Source organism: Caretta caretta, chromosome 14, assembly GCF_965140235.1.
Source record: "Caretta caretta isolate rCarCar2 chromosome 14, rCarCar1.hap1, whole genome shotgun sequence".
In the NCBI taxonomy this organism is placed as follows: Eukaryota; Metazoa; Chordata; order Testudines; family Cheloniidae; genus Caretta; species Caretta caretta.
The window spans coordinates 6,689,769-6,709,169 of NC_134219.1; the positions used below are offsets into that span (position 1 = coordinate 6,689,769).

Here is a 19,401-nt window from a genome sequence, read left to right on the forward strand (position 1 = left end):
TACAAACACATACCTGCAACTTAAAACTAAATCCCTTCTGACCACATCACAAACAATTTCCCCTACTCTTAATTACCCACTAGTTCATTTCCCAACAAACCTGGGTCTACCTCTAGCAAGGGAGGAAATATAGTCCACTGGCTAGAGCACTAGCCTAAATAAGTCACCAGGACCAGATGGTATCACCCAAGAGTTCTGAAGGAACTCAAATACGAAATTGCAGAATTAACTGTGGCATGTACAGTAATCTATTGCTTAAATCAGCCTCTGTAACAGATCTTTAATTTGACCCTCCGTAGTCCAAATAAAAAGAGGCCCTTGTGCTTTTTAAATAACGGTTCGCTTGTACCAAGTTACAGCTGGGTTAACTGAGACACAGTAAGATCAAGTGATTTGTATACAAACCTGTAATGAGTCATAGCAGGCAGCAGGAGAGAGTCAAAGGCATATTTACTAGGTGTGCTACCCATACCACATATTGTGGTGGCTTTACTTACACAGGAAGCCAGAGCAGCCTTTTGACAGGTTCAGGGTGACATTTGCAGTAGTAAACACTACGCTGAAGCAAAACAAAAGAAACAAATCCACATGGATTTTTCTCAGTGATAAAGGTTGCACAATTGTGTGATGCCATCCAATTACAAAGGTCAAGGCTTTCCACAAAAACTTGACACCAGACAGAACAGAACATTCCCTTGCAAGTAATAACAAATCCATCCCAATGATAGGCCAAAAACTAGAACGTTTCCAGCGGGGAGACTGCACTGCTCCCCCTTTCAGTGCGACTCCCAGGAGAGGTACAAAACAGGGGGAACCGTGCAAGGGGGACACCGTCCCCACATGCCTGGGAGGGGTGATGGTGGGTCCGCTGCTTCCTTCCTTAGCAAATTCAACACACCTCCAGCACCATCTCATGCGTCAGGTGCATCGCCATGGAGACATCAGGGTTCCATTGCAGTACCAGCCCTTCCAGGGGTTCGGGTGTAACAGCTAAGGGCCCACCCAGCCAGAGACAGGGAGAGAGTTTCCCCAAGGGGTTGGGGGCTGCTGAAGAGGAGAGGGAAAGCTTTTATTCTGCTGTGCAGAGCTCATGGAGAGGCTCATCTAGTGACCGAGAACCCATAGATCTGGGTGCCAAGTTACCCCAGGCTCCAGATCAGAGTAGCTACACTGTAGTGCTCTTTTGTAAACTTGCCAGCTAGTTTCAGGCCTCACCCAACCCATTTAAAAAGCCTGGTCACCACAGGAACGACACTCACCACACTGACAGCCTCCCTTGTTCCCCTACACCTCTACCCAAAAAATCCCAAACACCCTCTCCCAAGCAGAGATTTGATCCCAAAAAGGGAGAAGTAGCAGAGACATCATGAAGTCCAGCAGGCACTTCACTATTGCTTTTGATTTTATGTGGAAGGGGCTCAGGTACGACACTGATGGGCGGCAGTCTAAAACAGGCAGACAGATCACATGCTCTGGGGATGTCAAGATAGGCAAACCACGTCCATAAGAACCCAAAAGAGACCTGAGGCAATAGAAGAGAGATCAGCACCTATAGGACTGAGATGCTATAGAACAAACAAAGATATTAGAGTCACATCGGCACTTTTCTCACTTTGAAATATCTATAAATATTCCTTTTTTGCATCCAGTTTAAGAAGGAACCTAGAGGGATTTTAAAAATCACTGCTCCTGACAGGTGTTTCTATATCCTTATGGAATTTCTCCCCTTTCTGTGAGGTCTGGTCTGTAGGGTTGTCTGTGAGCAGTGGGTTGCTACCCCCGGTTTGTTGTTATAGGGTTGATAGTGGGTGCCAGGCTACCTGTTATCATAGGCTTGGTTGCTCATAGGTGTGTTGGGCTGTTGCTAAAGATTTATTTTTTTATTAGGTAAGAAGAGAGAAATACAATCCCAATTTGCTGATTTTTAGGAGGTGGAGACGGAGAGAGGAAAAAATGTGATAAAAAATTACCAAGCAAGAATTGCAAAAAGATGCAAGGAACAGGGAGTGCCCCTTGTTTGGCTGGCCAGGCCCACAGCAGCCTTTTCTCAGAATCCCACAGCAGTTTCCGCCGGGCCTCTACTATATTTGGAAGATGTCAGGAAACAGATGAGGAAAGAGATGTTGCCTCACTCCGCTGCCCCCTCCCCTTCCGTCCTGGAGCAAATGGGGAAATGTAACCCGACACACGTTCACAGTGCGTAACACAAGCAGAAGCGGGAAACACCTGAGTCATGCTGGAGACTTTTGGCAGCTTCTGTGTAAATAATCAAAGCCACCACACAGATGGCTCCCCCGGAGACAGCAAACACTAAAACCCCACCTCCGTACAGTTAGATTTGAGGGCTTACAATGACACACACTTACAGGCCTGATTTCCAGAAACACAGAGCACCCCGGCCCCTGCAGAAGTCAGTGGGAGCTCAGCACTTCCAGGACAATAAAAGCCAAGCTCTAAATAATTCTCAGCATAGTCAGAGCACAGGTCTCCGTTGGGTCACCTCAAGAGCTGGGTGGGCTTGAAGTCCTTGTATATGCATCTCTCGTCAGGGCCATATTATAGTTTTATATGTATCTAGAAGCTAGATTTCAGAGTAACAGCCGTGTTAGTCTGTATTCGCAAAAAGAAAAGGAGTACTTGTGGCAGTTTCCACGGTATGCATCCGATGAAGTGAGCTGTAGCTCACGAAAGCTCATGCTCAAATAAATTGGTTAGTCTCTAAGGTGCCACAAGTACTCCTTTTCTTTTTTCTAGAAGCTAGAGTATATGACACTATAGGTCCAGATCCAGGGACTGTCAGTTAAAAAATTATGTTTGCAACTATTGTGCAATAAGAGAAAAGCTTGAAATGTGAGCCATGTGTGAACAATACCTGCCTGAGTCTGCAGACAGCCTAAGACAATAGCTCCAAGAGGCGCAAACTTCTCCAGTCATCTTAAGATTGCTGCTTCCATAAGAAGTGGTAGGGCCATGGCATGGGGGCGGGGCCAGGAAGCTCCATGGGCATGTGTGTCCAGGGCCCCGGATTGCCTTAATTCAGCCTGATGCCCCATGACATTTTGGGGAAACACCTGCCATTTTGTACTAGCTGGTCCATTCTAAAGGCAAGAAAATTGCTCTTCAGAAATTGGAGCTCCGCAGGTAAATCAATCCATGGCAGAGATGGTGCAGCAGTAGCCAGACAGCTGGGAGTGAACTCTGCCAGAGGCAGGGAAGTATCCTATCTCTCCCTTCTGCTTGGTGGCCAGATTTGAACAAGGGCCTTCCAGGAGCAGGTCCCTCCCCGCTCCCAGCTGGTCACATGTGATGGCTACCAAGATGCTAACACCCTCGCAAGCAGCCTTGTCGGTTACCTCGTTGCCTTTGCCATGCCCCGGAGAATGGGCCCACGTTCCCTGCAAGCTCGCACTTCTGAGCCCAAGGGCCGTTGTCTCCTGGAGGAGAGAGAAACATCTTGGTGAGTAACAGCCAGAGACAGACAAGTTGGACTGAAACACAGCGAACGAGTCAGACCATGAAGGCCATGGGAGAGAACCCAGCTTCCATCCCTAGGGCAAAAACTCAGATCAGTTCCATCAAAATGAAGCGTTACTCTGATTTCCACCTGGGAAACTGAGTGAGAGTGGCCCAATCTCACACAGCTTCCACGGAGCAGATTATCTGGTGGCCTCTCTCAATCGAAGGTGCTCCAGACAGAGCCCCCTGATGTTTAGGGGTAAGTGGGGAGCTGCTGCGGATGATATTTGCTCCCCATGGGGAAGCTCATACACCCTTTAAAGAGGCAACCAATCCCCTGCTTTCCTCCTCTCCAGCACCTGATGGCTTTTTACCTCGGCAGGCGCTTGAATGAGGACTGACTGAATGGCTGACAATGGAGGTTATTTCCAAATAACAGGACCACGTTTTCTCAAGGGGGCTGAACTTCCACTCAGGAGACTGAGTCTAAGACAGGGAGGGGAGAGGGGGGAGGACAATAGCAATTTGGCGTTAATGAGCCGCAGAGCTGTTCCTGTCATCGGAATGGCAATGAAGCAAGACATCCTCATTAGGGAGGCATCTCAGCAAGAGCGGATTTGGGTTTTTTAATTAACGGGGATTTGAGGTTTAATTTGTAGACACGGATGTCCAGGTTCATCCGCCTGCCTGAAGTGGGGCAGCTTGGGGAGGGTGGGGGGTGGGGAGGCGGTTGGAAAACAAGTTGCCTGACGGAAGGGATCGTTGCTGAGTCTGACAGAGCAGCACGGCCCTGTGAGGCCCAAACCCTGCCTATAAAGCCGGTGGGGGAGTTCAGCCTCCCTAGCAACACCCCAAGGCGGGTGAATCTGACCTATCCAGGCAAATTTACTGCCCCCATCTGCACGGTATCTGAGTGCCAGCGGACCAGCACCTCAGGCAGGGCCTGACCAACAGGAGAATCCAGAGGACACGCTCTGGGGATCCCGGCCTCCATTCCCTGCACCCCCCCAATTTCAAGGGCAAGAGGAGTCCCCAAGTTTCAGGGTGGGCCTGAAAGCCAGTTTCTCGGAGTAACCGTGTTGCTCTCAGTGGTGTCTGCTGGGTCTCACCTGAGGCCAGGCACCAATCAGCATTTTCAACAATCCAGCTTTGAGTATCGCTCTGGGCATGCAACCGACCAAATCTCCTCAGTCCATACTGTGCCTGCAGCTCCTCTTGCCCATTGCTCCCCATCTCCCTGGAACTCCACTTGGCCAGGAGAGGTTTATTCCCCACCCCTGTTGTTCCTTCCCGATATTTTGGATTACATGGGGCTTTCCCATGCTGGTTCTCCTTGCTCTACAGAAGGGCCAGGGAAGGGGATTCAACAAAGACGGCAGGGGAACGTGAGACAGGCAGGCTAACAGGAATGGAAGAAACAAGACCAGTAGAGATCCTGCTTTTGGTTACACTGGTGCCGCAGCTCCCAGTTCACACCAGAATAACTGAGAGCAGAGCTTGGCCTGTGGCTTTAATACTGTTTAACGCAGATGAATACAAAGGAACAGAGTTCATGGAGGATGAAATCCACTCCCCTGTGCAGAGGCCGTGAACAAGTCTCCACCCCCCAAATTAAGCCCCACTTCAGCCCCTAACACAATACGAGGGCCATCCCTAAGACGGCTTCCCATTTGCACATGGATGCCCTTCACCCCTTTCTCCTTCAGCCCTCGCCTTGCCTGCGGATCCAAGCAGTACGTAAATGTCAGTTATCGAGATGATCTGCTGTTACTGGAGCTGGTTTTATTGCTTCACCTGTGAACCAAAGGAATGTGTTTTCCTTCCCGCAGCCGTCAACTTTGTCCTTTATCCGTCCCACCAGGGCATCCATCTCCCTCAGGCTGGCTCGGTATGGCCCAGGGAATGAAGAGCTGGAGGGAGGCTGAGCGAGGACCAAGGGCACGTGCATATGGGCCAGCGCTAGGTATAGGAAGAACGGGCGTCCGCTTTCACTAGACAGGAAACACAGGAAGTGTGTTTAGCACGTTGGTTATGAGAAAGATGTGGGGAGAGTGCAGAGCCTGGGCACGCAGGACAGGGCAGGGCAGGGGGAAAGGTTTTCCACAATCTCTAATGCAGAAGGAACTTTTACAGAAGGCCACCAGTGGGTAAGACACTGCACTGGGACCCAGGAGACCTGGGGCCTATTCTGGCTCTGTCAGAGATACACCGGGGACCCTTGCGCAAGTCACTTCACCACTTGGTACCTCCATTCCCCCTCCCACCGTCCACCTGCCTTATCTATTAACATTGTGAGCTCCCTCTCACTCTGGGTTTGTACAGCGCCTAGGGGCCCTGAACTCAGCTGGAGTCTTGTGGCTTCACCTCATAGGCCTCTGTTCTCGCAGCTGAGGAAGGTTAGACAGAACCTGCTGTGGCCAATCAAAGACGACACTCTTACCCCTTTCTACCACGCACAGCCCCTCATCCTGGGGCTCGGCACCTTGCTCCCAGGACTCTCAGCACCTGCAGCTTGGGAGGAGAGAGCTCCGGGCTGGGAATCCAGCCTGCACCAGGGCATGGCGGTGCTGGGCTCCCTGCAAGGGAGGAGAAGTTCTTGGAGCACAGGACACGGAGCTGGGGGCTAACAGGAGGAGTCACATGAGGCAAGCAAACAGGCTCTGTCCCTCCATGATTTTTGGTTACAGCCTCCTGAGAGAGCAAACCCAACACCACTCAGAAGCAAAGGAAAGGTCCAGATGAACCCAGCCCTGCATCCCTGTTCCAGGCAGAAGCCCCTCTTCTGCAGGAATGAGCAAACAAGATAGGGGATTTGATACAGGGGGTCTCTGTGCCTCAGGTTTAGTACACATGCTCCCCTAGGCAGCGTCTCTTTCTGATCTCTCCCTCTTTGTCTCCAGCCCTTCGGTCCAAAGGCCGTTCAAGGCAAATTATAGTAAGTCCAAAGTCACCCAGTCAGGTACTTCACACTCCAGGCCTGCAAATCTCCCCGCTCTCCTAGGGTCAATAATCAGAGCAAGTGCAAGCTACGATCAGCGCGGTAATAAACATGGCAGGCAGTCAAGCCCAGGAAGGGGACCTGTTTCTAAGGGCTGGCGAGCACCCAGCCCTGTATGGGTGCATGGAGTGGAAGCAGACACTCTCTCATGCCATGGGGCAGGGCCCAGGCAAAGCCCCAAACTTCGACACACAGACTGAGGCAGCCTAGCGCAGACAGCAGCGTTGGATTCCCAAACAGGGCCCGGGCAGAGGGTTGACCTCACCCACCTTTCTGCACTGGCCATTCCTGCCGCTGGGACGGTGTAGCAGGGGGCTGCACACCTGGATTCACTGTGCATGCCTCAGAAGCCGGGTTCTGGCCCTGGCTGGATCAGCCCCGCCTGCCCTCCCACCCTCAACAGGAGCAGACAGGGAGGGGGAGGGATGGAGGCTTTTCGGCAGATAAAATCTATGTGAGAGGCGAAGCACAAGGAAGAGGCCAGCAAACCTGCCTCCCAGGTGGGTTCAAGCAGCTTCGGCACCTGCCCTGGAGTCAAGCAGCTGCACGAAGTCCCAAAGCCTCATTCTTTCCTGTCACTGGGTGAGAGTCAGTTTTTCCCTGGCGCTGTTCATGCATCCCAGAATTTTATTTGCTTTTCCCCCAGTTGCTAAGCGCCTGCTGCATCCACCACCGCTCCTGGCCCCGCCTGAGGAACCCGGGAGCGCGGGGGCTGTTTCCTCGCCCCGATTTCACTTCCTAAGCTCATTTCTTGGCAGTCAGATGCACTCACAGCTTGGCTGCCTTCCAGGCCTAGTCTCTCCTTCCTGGCTGCCTGCAGTCCCCCAGCGATCCGCAGAACAGGTTCAGCAGCCGCAATGCAAGCTTCCTCCACCCTCCCCCTGTCAACATGCCACAAACCTGACCCAAAGGGGCCACACCTAGGGCCTTGCCAGCGCAGACAATCTGAGGGAAGTCTCTGGCTGCAGATCCAGGAGCTCTCTCTCCATTAGCTAGAGCAGGAGTGCTAGCCTAGGCCAGGCACTGCTGTTTCTACCACCACATCCTCTTACTCTGCTCTGGGGGCTGACTCTGAAAACTAGCGCCTCCACTTGGTGGAGCTGTACCATGCTAGGGGGATGGTGGGAGTTTTCCCTCAAATGGTCAGTCCTGCGTAGGAGAGGGCCATTCTGTTCTGTAATCTCGACTTCAGCAAGAATTCCCACGGCTCTGCCCCCCAACCCCACCAGACCCCATGACTGCAGAGTTAAGGGTAAGCGGAATTACAGAGTTTTGGAGGGAGGCTCAACTCTCCTTCCCTTCAAGAGATTCTGGGGCCATCTGAGGAGGAGGATGATAATGAGGTTAGGCCATGAGCTTAAGACTTGGGAGCCCCAGGTTCAACTTCCTGCACCACCCCAGACACCCTGTATGACCATAAGCAAGTCATTGGCCTCTTTGTGCCTCAGTTTCCCATGTGTACGACTGGGACTGCCAAGTGCTTTGCAATCTACTGTGTTTCCCTTTGTTTTCATTCCCCTGCAGAAAACCAAGGTAAGATCCGGACCCCGCTGCATCAGGAAGTAATTTTACAGGATTAAAACACAGAGGGAAACAACCACGTCAGCAGGACAGTGGTGTCTCAGAGCTGCAAACCGCATGCATTCAACTTTTCACAAAGCATGTTTAGAGGAGAATCTTGTTATCAAACAAACCGGGCTGCTGATCGTCCCCCCTTGACGTTTGTTTTTCAATCGCCAGTGGACACATCCTGTTTTCTTGTTTACAGGCTATATTTATCTCCTCAAAAGAGGCCCGCTCTTCCTCAGGGGCCTGTGAAGGGAAGGGCGGGATGACAAGTGATCGGGAGGAACTGGGTCATCCCAGTGACGCGTGTGTGCGCGCGCGCACATGTCAAACAAAGGGCTGGAAGTCACCGAAGGACACTGCAGTCTGCCTCGCTAATTCCCAGCCCTGCAAGTCTGTGCCTCTGTTGCCGAACCAGAGCCTGATCAAATTTTAAAAGATTTAAGATGCTACCATGACTCCAGCAGCGCACGTTTCCACCCTGCGGCCTATGTTTCCTTCCTTTGCCTAGAGCAGGGGTTCTCACATGGGGGGGTCGCGAGCTGTCAGCCTCCACCCCAAACCCCGCTTTGCATCCAGCGTTTATAATGGTGTTAAATATATTTAAAAGTGTTTTTAATTTATAAGGGGGTGTCACACTCAGAGGCTTGCTATGTGAAAGGGGTCACCAGTCCAAAAGTTTGAGAACCACTGGCCTAGAGGACGTCTCCCACACCGAGTGAAAACATTAGTCAATCCTAAAGCTCACTGAATAGCCTTTTTATTCCACAGCGTAGCTGGAGCCAGCCAAAGTGCCACACCCTATTGCACTTTGTTGTTGGGCTATTACATTCCTGTACAAAATTTAGCTGTAATTAAAATATGCATATACGTGTCTAGCCATTACTGCTGTGGGGGAAAAAAATCACTTTCTTTCTGTGGGGTGATGCGATACTGTTTTCCTGAGTCTGCAGGGAGCCTGAAACAATAGCTCAGGGGGAAGATGGGAACCATCCCTTTTATTTCAACAGGGCATCAACCTCTGAAACTTTAAGTAAGGACAATTTCCAGTATCAGTGTTGTTAACTGCTTCAGTGCCAATTGTTTTCACAGACCCAGCCAGCTACTCTGAGCGGGGTCTAAATTGAATTTGAGGCGAATACCGCCATTTTCACACACCCACACCTAGATGCTCTACTCAACAGGACCTCGTTTTCTGAATGGCTTGAAACAGGTTCTAGAAAAGCAATCTCTGCAAACCCAGGTACCACACTGCAGCAAAATTTCACGCAAAACTATTCACCCTTTTAGCACTAAAGCATGTTCACAGTTCCCTTGACTTCATATCTAGGGAATACTGGTGAAAGTAAATCAAGATCTTAGGAGCAGGTCTTTTTGTTCTGTGTTTGTACAGCGCCTCGCACAATGGGACCCAGGACTGGGGCTTCTAGGTGTTACCACAACACACACAATAATGTTAATAATTTAGCCCACTGGAGTTATCAATTGGAGTTTTGCATGAGGGAGCATGTTTGGATCTGGCCTAAACAGCAGGAGTACAATGTTTCTAATAGGAGTTGGGGAAGGAATCCAGAAATAATCGGATTCATCCCCCGTCCACTCAGCTGTGAATCCCGGTTGCCTTTTGCATCCACACTCCATGAGGATTCTGCAAAAAATACATATTTAATTCATAACTCATGGGTGGGACTTTTAGAATAAAAATCCTTTGACTTTGTACCTCTCAGTCCCTCGGTTCTGTGTCCCTGGACGGATCTGAATCTCACTGTCATGAGCTGCTCAGCCTTGACACATCTAGCTAAACAAAGTATAGCCGACACACCTAGTGTTCTGCCATTGTCTAGCAATGTGAGAGAGTCAGGCAAAGAAGAACCATAGCAAACTAAACTATTTAAAAGTTAAGCGGCAGCAGCCAAACTGGACTTTGCCTCTGAACAGCAACCTGTTTAATCCCGTTCTCAGCAGATAATGAAACATTTCCCCCAAATATCTAGACATTGGTTAAAAAGCTTTTCCGTTAACCCTGCATGTGTAAGACCAGGCACAGTGCAGCTGCTTCTAAAACAGTCACACGGGATCAGGGCAGCAATTCAGGGACAAGCCTTCCAAAGGGCACCCATGTTTTTGCACAGGTAGACAGGTGCCCTGATGCATGTGAACCAGCTGGGGGTTAACTACGTGCACAAGCAAGCCTCAGTTCGGGGTATTGGTGCTCCTAAAATGGGTGCAGATACAAGGCAAGACCAGTACTGTAGCAGATTCTAGTTACTCTCACGCCATGACTGCAATGAGGGTTGGATACCAAGGTGACAGATAAAAAACAGATTAGCACAGAGGTAACTGGGGGCAGAAACTGCCCTGGAAAATACATGTTTAAGGTATGTCAATACTACCGCTCCCTGGTTTAGACAACACAATCTGAGGCTGGTCAGAGTTCAGGCTCAGACTTTGTCACTGATGAGTGAGGCAGACCCAGCACTGAACTGACAGGCTCTTCTTTGTGCCTGACAACAGGATGCCAGGGCCCTGCCAGTTTGTTCTAGGGCAGGGGAATGGTTCTAGGATCCCCTTTTGCATCCCCAGAGCAACTGGCAGCTTGCGGAGAAGGATCAACTGCAACCAGCAGTTCCAAGGCTTCTGGAACACAGTTTTGCTTTCTCCTACTGCCCTGGCAGGATCCAGAGGAAGCCTGGCCTCCAGCTCTGACTCAGGGGTGTTTGATCCTGCCCCAGCAGCTGATCTGGTATGAACAGAATCAGATTCAGGGCCAGCCCATGCTACTAGCACCAGAACGCTCCGGGTCTCACTGCACAGAAAGAGGCTAGCTACACATGATATAAATCCCCTTTCCAATCTCTGGCACCAGTATCCCTGTAGAAGGTCACGCCCTGCTCTGACTGAAGTCAATGGCCTGACTCCCTTTGGTTCAGTGGGAGAAGGATGAGATCTGCCACACACAGCTGAACTTTGCACTCTAGTGCTCTTTTGAATTAGGCTCCGCAGCCGTGTCTGTTTGATGACTACTTAGCATCTGCCCAGCCTCACACCATGCAGAAAGCTGGTCTGTAAAAGTGACAGTGACAAACTGATGGACAATAGGAACCGGCTCCCAGTTGAGGGGAGATTCTCAGGGGGCTGCTTTACATCTTTAAAGCACCTTTACAGTAGCCAAGCAGGGCAGAGGGGCCTTATTGCAACAGAGAATCAGGCCCTGAGTGTATGTTCTGAGATCAGTAAAGGGTATGGGCCTGCTTAGCCCTTCAGTGAGGGGTCCTGAGCCAAGCTCACTTACATTGGCAGCAGCATGGGACCCCTGCAGTTCAGCTGTCACCAGCCCTGCACAGATGCCGGAGTGGGGAGAGAGTTCAAACACTATGTGAATCTAGCCCTGCTGTGGTTTTAGGCTCTATCCACACTGTGGGGAGGAGCTGGGTCCTGCCCTTGGTCCGCACAGCCCACATGCTATACACTGCCTCCTTTCAAAAGATGCTCCATCAGCCCCACTTTCCCCACCACCGCAACACTTAGAGTCCTACCAGATACAAACAACTGCCCTTATCGCAGATATGGGGTGGCTATTTAATACTGGGAGCTGTCACTCCTCCCAAGAGGAATTCTCCTGCAACCCAGACAGAGCTCTGCAGAAGCCCCCCCAGCTTGGGCTAGATAAGACTCTGAGAATCACACCAGGCTTTTGCATCTCAAATTAAAAGCTTCCCTTTCCACAGAGCCTGCTCTACAAACAACATTCCCCCCCAGTACAAACACACAGCAATAGACTGTGCCCCTCTCTCACCCAGCCTGATAAACATTTCCCCTGGCCTCTCTCCCCCACCCATCTCCTTCTGGAGTGCCCCTTTAATTAGGGGGAATAGGAGCCACCTGTTCGCCATCAGTGGCTCCCAATGCAGGAGATGCCTGCTCTTCTCCCACAGAGTCTGGTTAACTCCTGCTGGTGGCTTCCTTCTCCCTGCAATGTGCCTGCAGCTGTCTCCTGCCTGCAGTCTCCCCTGTTGCAGCTCTCACCCTTTGCTACGTCTCAGAATGGGGTTCCATTAACTAGGACAAAAGTGCAGCTCTCTTCCTCTGGAGGGCACCTTAGTCCAGGGCCACCTTCACCAGTGAATTCCTCTCCAGGGCCTCAAAGTAGCTGTAAACCCAACTCTCCTGGCTGGTTAAATGAGGCTTCTTTGCATCACTGGAGTGGCCCAAAGCAGCCAGAGCATATAGGTGACCCTGGCCCAGGGTCTCCACTGGACTGTGGGACCTGCCTGGGAGGTGGTGAGGTCAGAGGGGTGGGGTGAAAAAAGGAGACCTAGGCTGACTGTTGCTGGGCCATGTCCTAGTGAGGAGGTCTAACGGACTGTGGACTGGGCTCCTAAAGGGAGCAAGGGAGGCACCCTTGCAGGGGTCTTTCAGAGCCTGATCCTGTGAGGTGCCCTCAGCTCTTTGGGGAGACCCGAGGGGAATGGTGACATTGGTAACTGCCAACTCAGGGCCTCACAGCCGGCCTGGACAAAGCCCTGCGCTAGCCCCTGCAGGATGGACTCTATAAAGGCCTGTTCCACCTCTAATTTCCATGGCCCCCTGAATCTCCGCTGGACTCACTGGGAGCTTTGCTTATGTGCGAACTGAGGAGGACCCCACTCTGATTGACAGCAGTGGGAATTTTGGGAGGGAACAGAATCGAGCCTTAAGAGCTGCAGTATTTGGTCCAGTAACAACCCTCCCTTTCCTGTGCTTCCCCAGTTAATGCTGATTTCATAGCACGTGTGGCTAAGCCCCCTCTCACTCTCAGAATGCAGCCTGGCCCTCAATATGTCTGTTACATAAATATAGATTAAAAGGCTAGACCTTTCCAAAAAATCTTATCTGTAAGCACACATGACCCTTGCACAGGAGATGCGCTGAAGACAGAAACACTTTTACTTCGAGCCCTGCAGGACATTCTTTTGTGGCTAGCAGCCTTTTCCCCCTTGAAGAGTGCTTTGAAAAGTGACTCCACAGAAACTTTCCACTCCACAGATCCACTCCCTGTACATTTGCAGAGGGAGGTCCGCTCACTCTGATGACACACTTAGGTTCAGTTTCACATAGGTACGTCGGACGCTAATTCCCATATTTCAATAAGAGTTAGGATCGTAAATACCTCTGGGGAGCTGGGCCTAAGACTCCAGGCCTGCAAACTCTCACTGCTACACTCCTGTTAACTCCGGGACAGTGAGATGGTACCATCAACTATTCTGGCAGCAGCAACAGAAATGCAAACTCATTTCCCACTACTACACTGAATTCTGCTCTCAGAAATACCAGAGGGTGGAAAGGGTCAAGCTGGGTCAGAGCGACAAAGTCTGTGACCACTAAACAGACTCCCCTCCAGAACCTGGAATTGAACCCAAGATTCCTGAGTCTCCACTATTCCTCTGCTGGCAGCAAACAGCTGTGAACCCAGGTGGCAAAGTGTGTGCTCTATCCCCCGTTAGTGCTTGCCCACATAGAGGAGGACAACCTACGGCTGCTGTCAGTTAGTCCGTTAGCTCAAGTGGCAAAGGTCTGTGCCGTGCATCTGAAGGTTCTAACCCTGCTGATTACCCATCTAGGGAGCCATATGATTTCACATGATGCCATTTGCTTTTTCAAAAACCTAGGAAATTATACACACACAACATACTCCTGGGGGGCTTCTGAGTGACTGCGCGCCCACAGAAAACGCACACACCCACCCACCTCCGCAGAATTCCTATGCTTCCCTACGGCAGGGAAGCAAAGGGATGCCGCATGGGGGGCTGACCAGGGGTGCAGTTTTGGGGAGGGATTGCGCCGCCAAACAGAGGTGAGGCACGGGGGGGGCACATGGGGTTACATGCCACTCCCCCATCCACCCATTTCTGCAAGCGCAGAGCTGCCCAGCTAAAGGAGGCTGGCTCTAGGCTCTGCTGACTTAGCAGCTGAACACTGCCTCCTGGTCCTAGTACCAGTTGAGTTCCCCTTCTGTGTGCTGGCAGCCTTCCTGTTTCCCGTGCAACAGAGAGTGCCAGCAGTGGGGCTGGGTAAGGGCGGGGGCAAAGGAAATGAGGGAAGGGGGTGACGGGGTGGTAGGAAGAGGCAGTGGGGAAGGAAAGGGGGGTGGAATAGGGCAGGGGGGAGGGGAACGTGGGAGCGAAGGGAGGGGGGTAGGGGAATCACGGGGGAAAGCGAGAATCCGGCACGTGGCGTCCTCTCAGCAGCAGCTGGGGCTCCCCCATGAAGCAGGCCCATCAAACCCGCACCCTGACCAGCCCAAGGCAGGCATAACAACAACTCTATTAAAAGACTATTACAGTTGCAAAGTCAAAGACTCTACAGGTAGGAGCTGCCAGAATTTAGACTGCCTGGGCAACCCTAACTCAAGCCCCTTGTGCATACGCATATCGACACAGTCTTTAATGACGTGGTCACACACTATTTTTCCCACCGGGCCCCTGCCTCGGTCCGCGCACAGGATGGGCGGTGCTCCCGGAGTGAGCAGGTATTCAATATTTTTATTTTATCCTCATCGCTCCATATGGCTCATTTACTGAACGCTGCTCTGAAGACAGCATTAATAATTTCCTCATGGGCTTTTCCTGGGTGCTCAGCACTAGAGTATGTGAGTGCTTCACATGCATTACACAATCTATTTTCACAGGCTCTCAAGTCTGTCCCCCATACAATGAGGCACACACCGTTAGTGACCACCTATGAAAAGTCTGGGGCAAGCGGCTTGCCCAGCATCACACAGGAACTCTGTAGCAGAGGCAGGGATAGAATCCAATTCTCCAGGGCAACATTCAACTGCATTAATCATGGGACTATTTTTTCTCTTCGTACAATATGCCTCATTCGCTACACACCTTCCAGCTTCTGCTACAAATGAGGCAGGGGTCCTACACACAACAGTGTGCTTCATTACACAGCCCTGATTCAGCCCCAGAGCACTGTCCATCCTGGGCACTGAATGAGGCAGGGTTCCCTAGTATGTGATCATGTTATCAAACACTGTATTTTAATGGACATGCACAAGGGGATCAAATTAAGGTTGCACAGACAATCCTATTTCGGGCATAGCCTAACTTATGAGTGCTTGACTTGTCAACCATAACCTTCTATTAATGTTGGTTTTTGCATGCAATTTCTGAGGATTTTAAAAACGTGAACTACAAAAACTGCAGTGCCATCACGTGAAATCCTACTTACCGCTCCACAGGCCATCAGCAGGGTGAGGATGTTTAGATCCACCCCCCAGACCTCGGCCACTTGAGCTAATAGAGTAACTGGTAGCAGTAGCAGGATGCCACCAATATTTGGACATTGCCCCAAGCTCTGCAGAGACAGAGCTGCAAAGTGGTGTCTCGGGGGGCAGCCTTACCTTGCGCGCTGGATGAACTGAGTTGCTTTTTCTGCATACTCTGCAGCCAAGCCAGTGAGGTTCACAGGCTGTTGGATGATGGTAATGTTTTCGAAGAGAGGAAGAGCCACCTTGGTGTAACAATCTCTCCCCTGGCTGCTGAAGAGAAACCAAGAGACTCCATTAGTAACAAGAGAGACTTTCTGAATGAAGGTAACAGGTCTGCTTGTGCCCTGACGTCAGTGGGGTCCATTCGCAATGTGGCCCAGTCTCAGTTATTGCCATTGCATTCGTTGTGCCAGAAATCAAGCCTCAATTTTCTCGGGTTTGGCCACACTTGTGAGACAGACAGCCCTGGAGGGGATCTGAACTCAGTCCCTCACCAGCCCCTCCCATTGCGGGAGAGCGAACACATTTTTGTTACCACGGGACCACCAGGAGGCTTCAGCCTAGCTCAGGGCCCCTTGCTGGACACTCAGTAAGGGATAGTCCCTGGAGAGATTATAGTCTCAACAGACAGGAACTGAGGCATAGACAGACTGAGAGACTTACCCAAGATCACACTGGGGGGGGGGAGGGGGCGGTCTGTGCAGAGCCAGGAACTGAGCCCAGATCTCCTGTGTCCCAAACAAGTGTCTTAACCACTTCCCTCCCAGGGACCCTGTTTGGTCTCTGACTTCAGCAGGAGCTGGCCAGGGCCCTTCGTCTTGCTCTCTGGTCACCTCCTCTGGCTGGTGCATGAAGGAGCACTGACAGGTTCCTCAGGGTTTCCTTGGCCTGAGGGAGCAGTGCTGTGATGCCAGGGGAGGAGAGTGAAGGCGCCCCCAAACCAGCTTGGCCCCCCAAACCTGCTGTGTTTTATACACACTGCAGGGTAAGAGGGGATGGCCCCTCTGGGGCCGAGCAAGGGGAGAGGAGACCGCAGCGAACATTCATTCAAACCCTTCATCTTTACAACCCCTGCCAATTTTTCTGTTCCTGGGATCGATTAGAAAACGTTTTCCATTCAGCTCTGACATTTAGCATGAGGGAGATGCCATCACGTGAAATCCTACTTACACCCGCTCCCATCAAAGCCCAGACTCCATTCCACCCCACCGGAGAAGCTGTACCTTGTGGTCGCAGAGTGTCGAGGGCATGCCGGACAGGGAGGGAGGTTGTAACCTGGGGTTTCAGTGCAACCCATGTCGTGACTGTAGGGGATCCCGAAGTAATAGTCGAAACCTGGGACCCAAACAAGCGCATTAGTGTGTCCGCAGCTGCCCGCTGTGGCCATTTGCCTTTTATACACTGTTTACACAGTTGTTGCTGCTGAGTTTACAAACACAAGGAGGGGAACAGGGTCAGTTCTAGGCAAAACAGCTGCTTTGACCAGTGTGTGGGTCGTGACCCAGTACCGGGTCACGGAAGGTAAGGCACTGGGTCGCGGCAGCTCTGGTCAGCACCGGCCCGTTAAAAGTCTCATCCGCGGTGCTGCCTGGCTAGTCCCTACCTGTTCCGACACCGTGCTGTGCCCCAGAAGCGGCCAGCAGCAGGTCCAGCTCCTAGGCGGGGGGGCCATCTGGCTCCACGCGCTGCCCCCACCCCAAGCACCAGCTCCGTACGCCCGCTGGCCAGGGGGCGGTGCCTGCGGGCAAGAGCCATGCAGAGCTGCTTGCGCGCCTCCGCCTAGGAGCTGGACCGGCTGCTCGCCGCTCCCAGGGTGCAGCGCGGTCCGTGGTGCTAGGACAGGTGGGAAGCTGCCTTAGCAACCCCGCTGTGCCGCTGATCAGGAGCCACCGGAGGTAAGGCCATGCCCCAACCCCATGCCCCAATCTCCTGCCCCAGCTCTGAGCCCCCCCTCAAACCCAGAGCCCCCTCCTGCATCCCAAACCCCTCCTCTCCGGCCCCACCCCAGAGCCTGCACCCAGAGCCCAGACCCCCTCCCACACTCCAAACCCCTGCCCCGTCCTGAGTCCCCCCCAAACCTGGAGCCCCTTCCTGCACCCCAAACCTCTCATCCCCAGCCCCACTCGAGCCTGTACCCCCATCCCAGAGCCATGACCCCCTCCTGAACCCCAACCCCCTGCCCCAGCCCTGAGACCCCCAAACCCAGAGCCCGCTCCTGCACCCCAAACCCTAATCTCCAGCCCAGAGCCATGACCCCCTCCTGCACCCCAAACCCCTCATCCCCAGCCCCAGCCCAGAGCCTGCACCCCCAGCCCAGAGCCATGACCCCCTCCTGCACCCCAAACCCCTGCCCCAGCCCAGAGCCCCCTCCCAAAGCCTGAACGCCTTATTCCCGGCCCCACCCCACAGCCCTCATCCCCACACCTCACCCCTCTGCCCCGGCCCTGAGCCCTTCCCACACCCCAATCCCCTCATCCCCAGTTCCATAGGGTCATGGGCATCAACAATTTTCTTCAACTGGGTTGCCAGAAAAAAAGGTTTGAAAACCACTGGCTTAGACACCTCTCCTTCACACAGACCATGCAGGTGAATGCTCACACCCATGGGGCTCCATGGAGGTCTGACTGAAGGTTCAGGGATCTAGCTCATGTTATAACAGGACAAGGATCCATTGAGACTTCATTGTTTGTACTTTCCTGTGTTTTTTTCCCCAACATGGTCCTCTTTTTAAAGGACTCTACTATGGAGTTAATGGGGGGCTAGACCGAGTAAATAGCACAAGAAGAGGGACTCTATTTTAAGGACAAATTGACCGCAGCGCTGGCCTTTCCTCCAAGTGAAGATGGACTTTTGGGGTCAACTCCACCCCAGAGATAACTTCACCAACCCCAGTCGGAGCAGCCCTGAGTATGAACTTAAACACAGGGCAATCCAGAGCACAAATATCCCCTACTCCACCTCGGCTACCAAAAGGAATTCACACCTCATAAACTGCGGCCCCCCTACTCTGCAAGCCCATGGGAGCAGGGCAACAGGCATTCCCACCCAATAACTAGAGCTACTCCCTCCACGGGGAATTCAAGTCACTGACCACCCCGCAAACCCCTCCTGCTGCTGCGGGAGAGGGCAGCAGAACTCCTCTGGCAGCTAATGACCTACAGGGGGACTGACAGAGGAGCCTGCTCCTTGCTTGCTCCTCCCTCTCTGAGGGCAATTACCAGGAAGGAGGCGAATGGGTTTAAAAAGAGAAAGGGACAGTGGGAAACAAAAACCCATGCTGGGTTTTACAACAAAATCTTACCACGGAAGCTGGGATGATAGAGGCCGCTATGTCCGAGGTGCCATTTACCTGCGTGGACGCAACAGGAAGTCTTTTCAGAAGGTAAACTTCGCAGGTACTAGAAATTACATACAGTGTCCAGGGCCTGACATTTTAATCCAGCAACAAGAGTCGCTGTCTTTGCAGGGCCTGTTTAAAGCATGCCATTTTGCCAAGGGATCCATTCCATAAGGGTGTTAGATCTCAGAGGAATTTCATAAAACAATTCTTACGTTTTCTCAAGTCTCGCTCATCCTTAAACCCTTACCAAGGTTCTGCCAGACATTCAGTTTTCAAAGACAAGATATTCTAAGAGGTTCTGAATGGTCCATTCTTGGCTTCCTCCTCTGAACTGCCACATATGTGTTTTCGAAGATCAAGCACTATATTCTCAGGCCCTACCACAATTTGGCCCCACATGATGACCAACAGTTTAATTATGAAGCTTTAGCTATTCTGGCCCATATCCTGCCATAATTTTGCATGCAAAACCACCTTTGAAGTCAAAGAATAGTTTTGCATGTAAGTCAATGTAAAGAAATGGCAAACTCTGCATTTAACTAACTGAATTTTCCGGTTTTTGTGACTTTCTTTCATTGCATTTCAATGGCTCCGAATGAAAGTGTATGTTTTATTCATTACCCACAGATGACTGATCTGATATACTAGAATGACTTCCTTGGAAGTTGGTAGAGCGCTCCATATGCTTGCAGTGGATATATATATTGATATAACACATAACATAGCTTTTCGTGTTAGCACAGGGTATTATATCAAGGAATATTTGGGTCTGTGGGCACAGAACCA

At 51.7% G+C, this 19,401-nt stretch overlaps 1 protein-coding gene across 10 annotated transcripts in view; it reads right to left on the reverse strand.

The window, feature by feature from the left end:
- ARSG (arylsulfatase G) overlaps nucleotides 1-19,401 on the reverse strand; it is an 87,410-nt gene that overhangs the window by 25,812 nt on the left and 42,197 nt on the right. For 9 of the 10 annotated variants that reach the window (XM_075119204.1, XM_075119205.1, XM_075119207.1 and 6 more), the window contains 5 exons: nucleotides 18,577-18,624; nucleotides 16,499-16,610; nucleotides 15,408-15,545; nucleotides 5,251-5,447; nucleotides 3,354-3,434 (listed from right to left, as the gene is read on the reverse strand). In XM_075119204.1, coding sequence (XP_074975305.1) covers nucleotides 3,354-3,434; nucleotides 5,251-5,447; nucleotides 15,408-15,545; nucleotides 16,499-16,610; nucleotides 18,577-18,624 — 576 coding nt within the window. The remainder of the gene's footprint in view (nucleotides 1-3,353; nucleotides 3,435-5,250; nucleotides 5,448-15,407; nucleotides 15,546-16,498; nucleotides 16,611-18,576; nucleotides 18,625-19,401) is intronic. The other variant, XM_075119206.1, reaches the window with a different exon arrangement.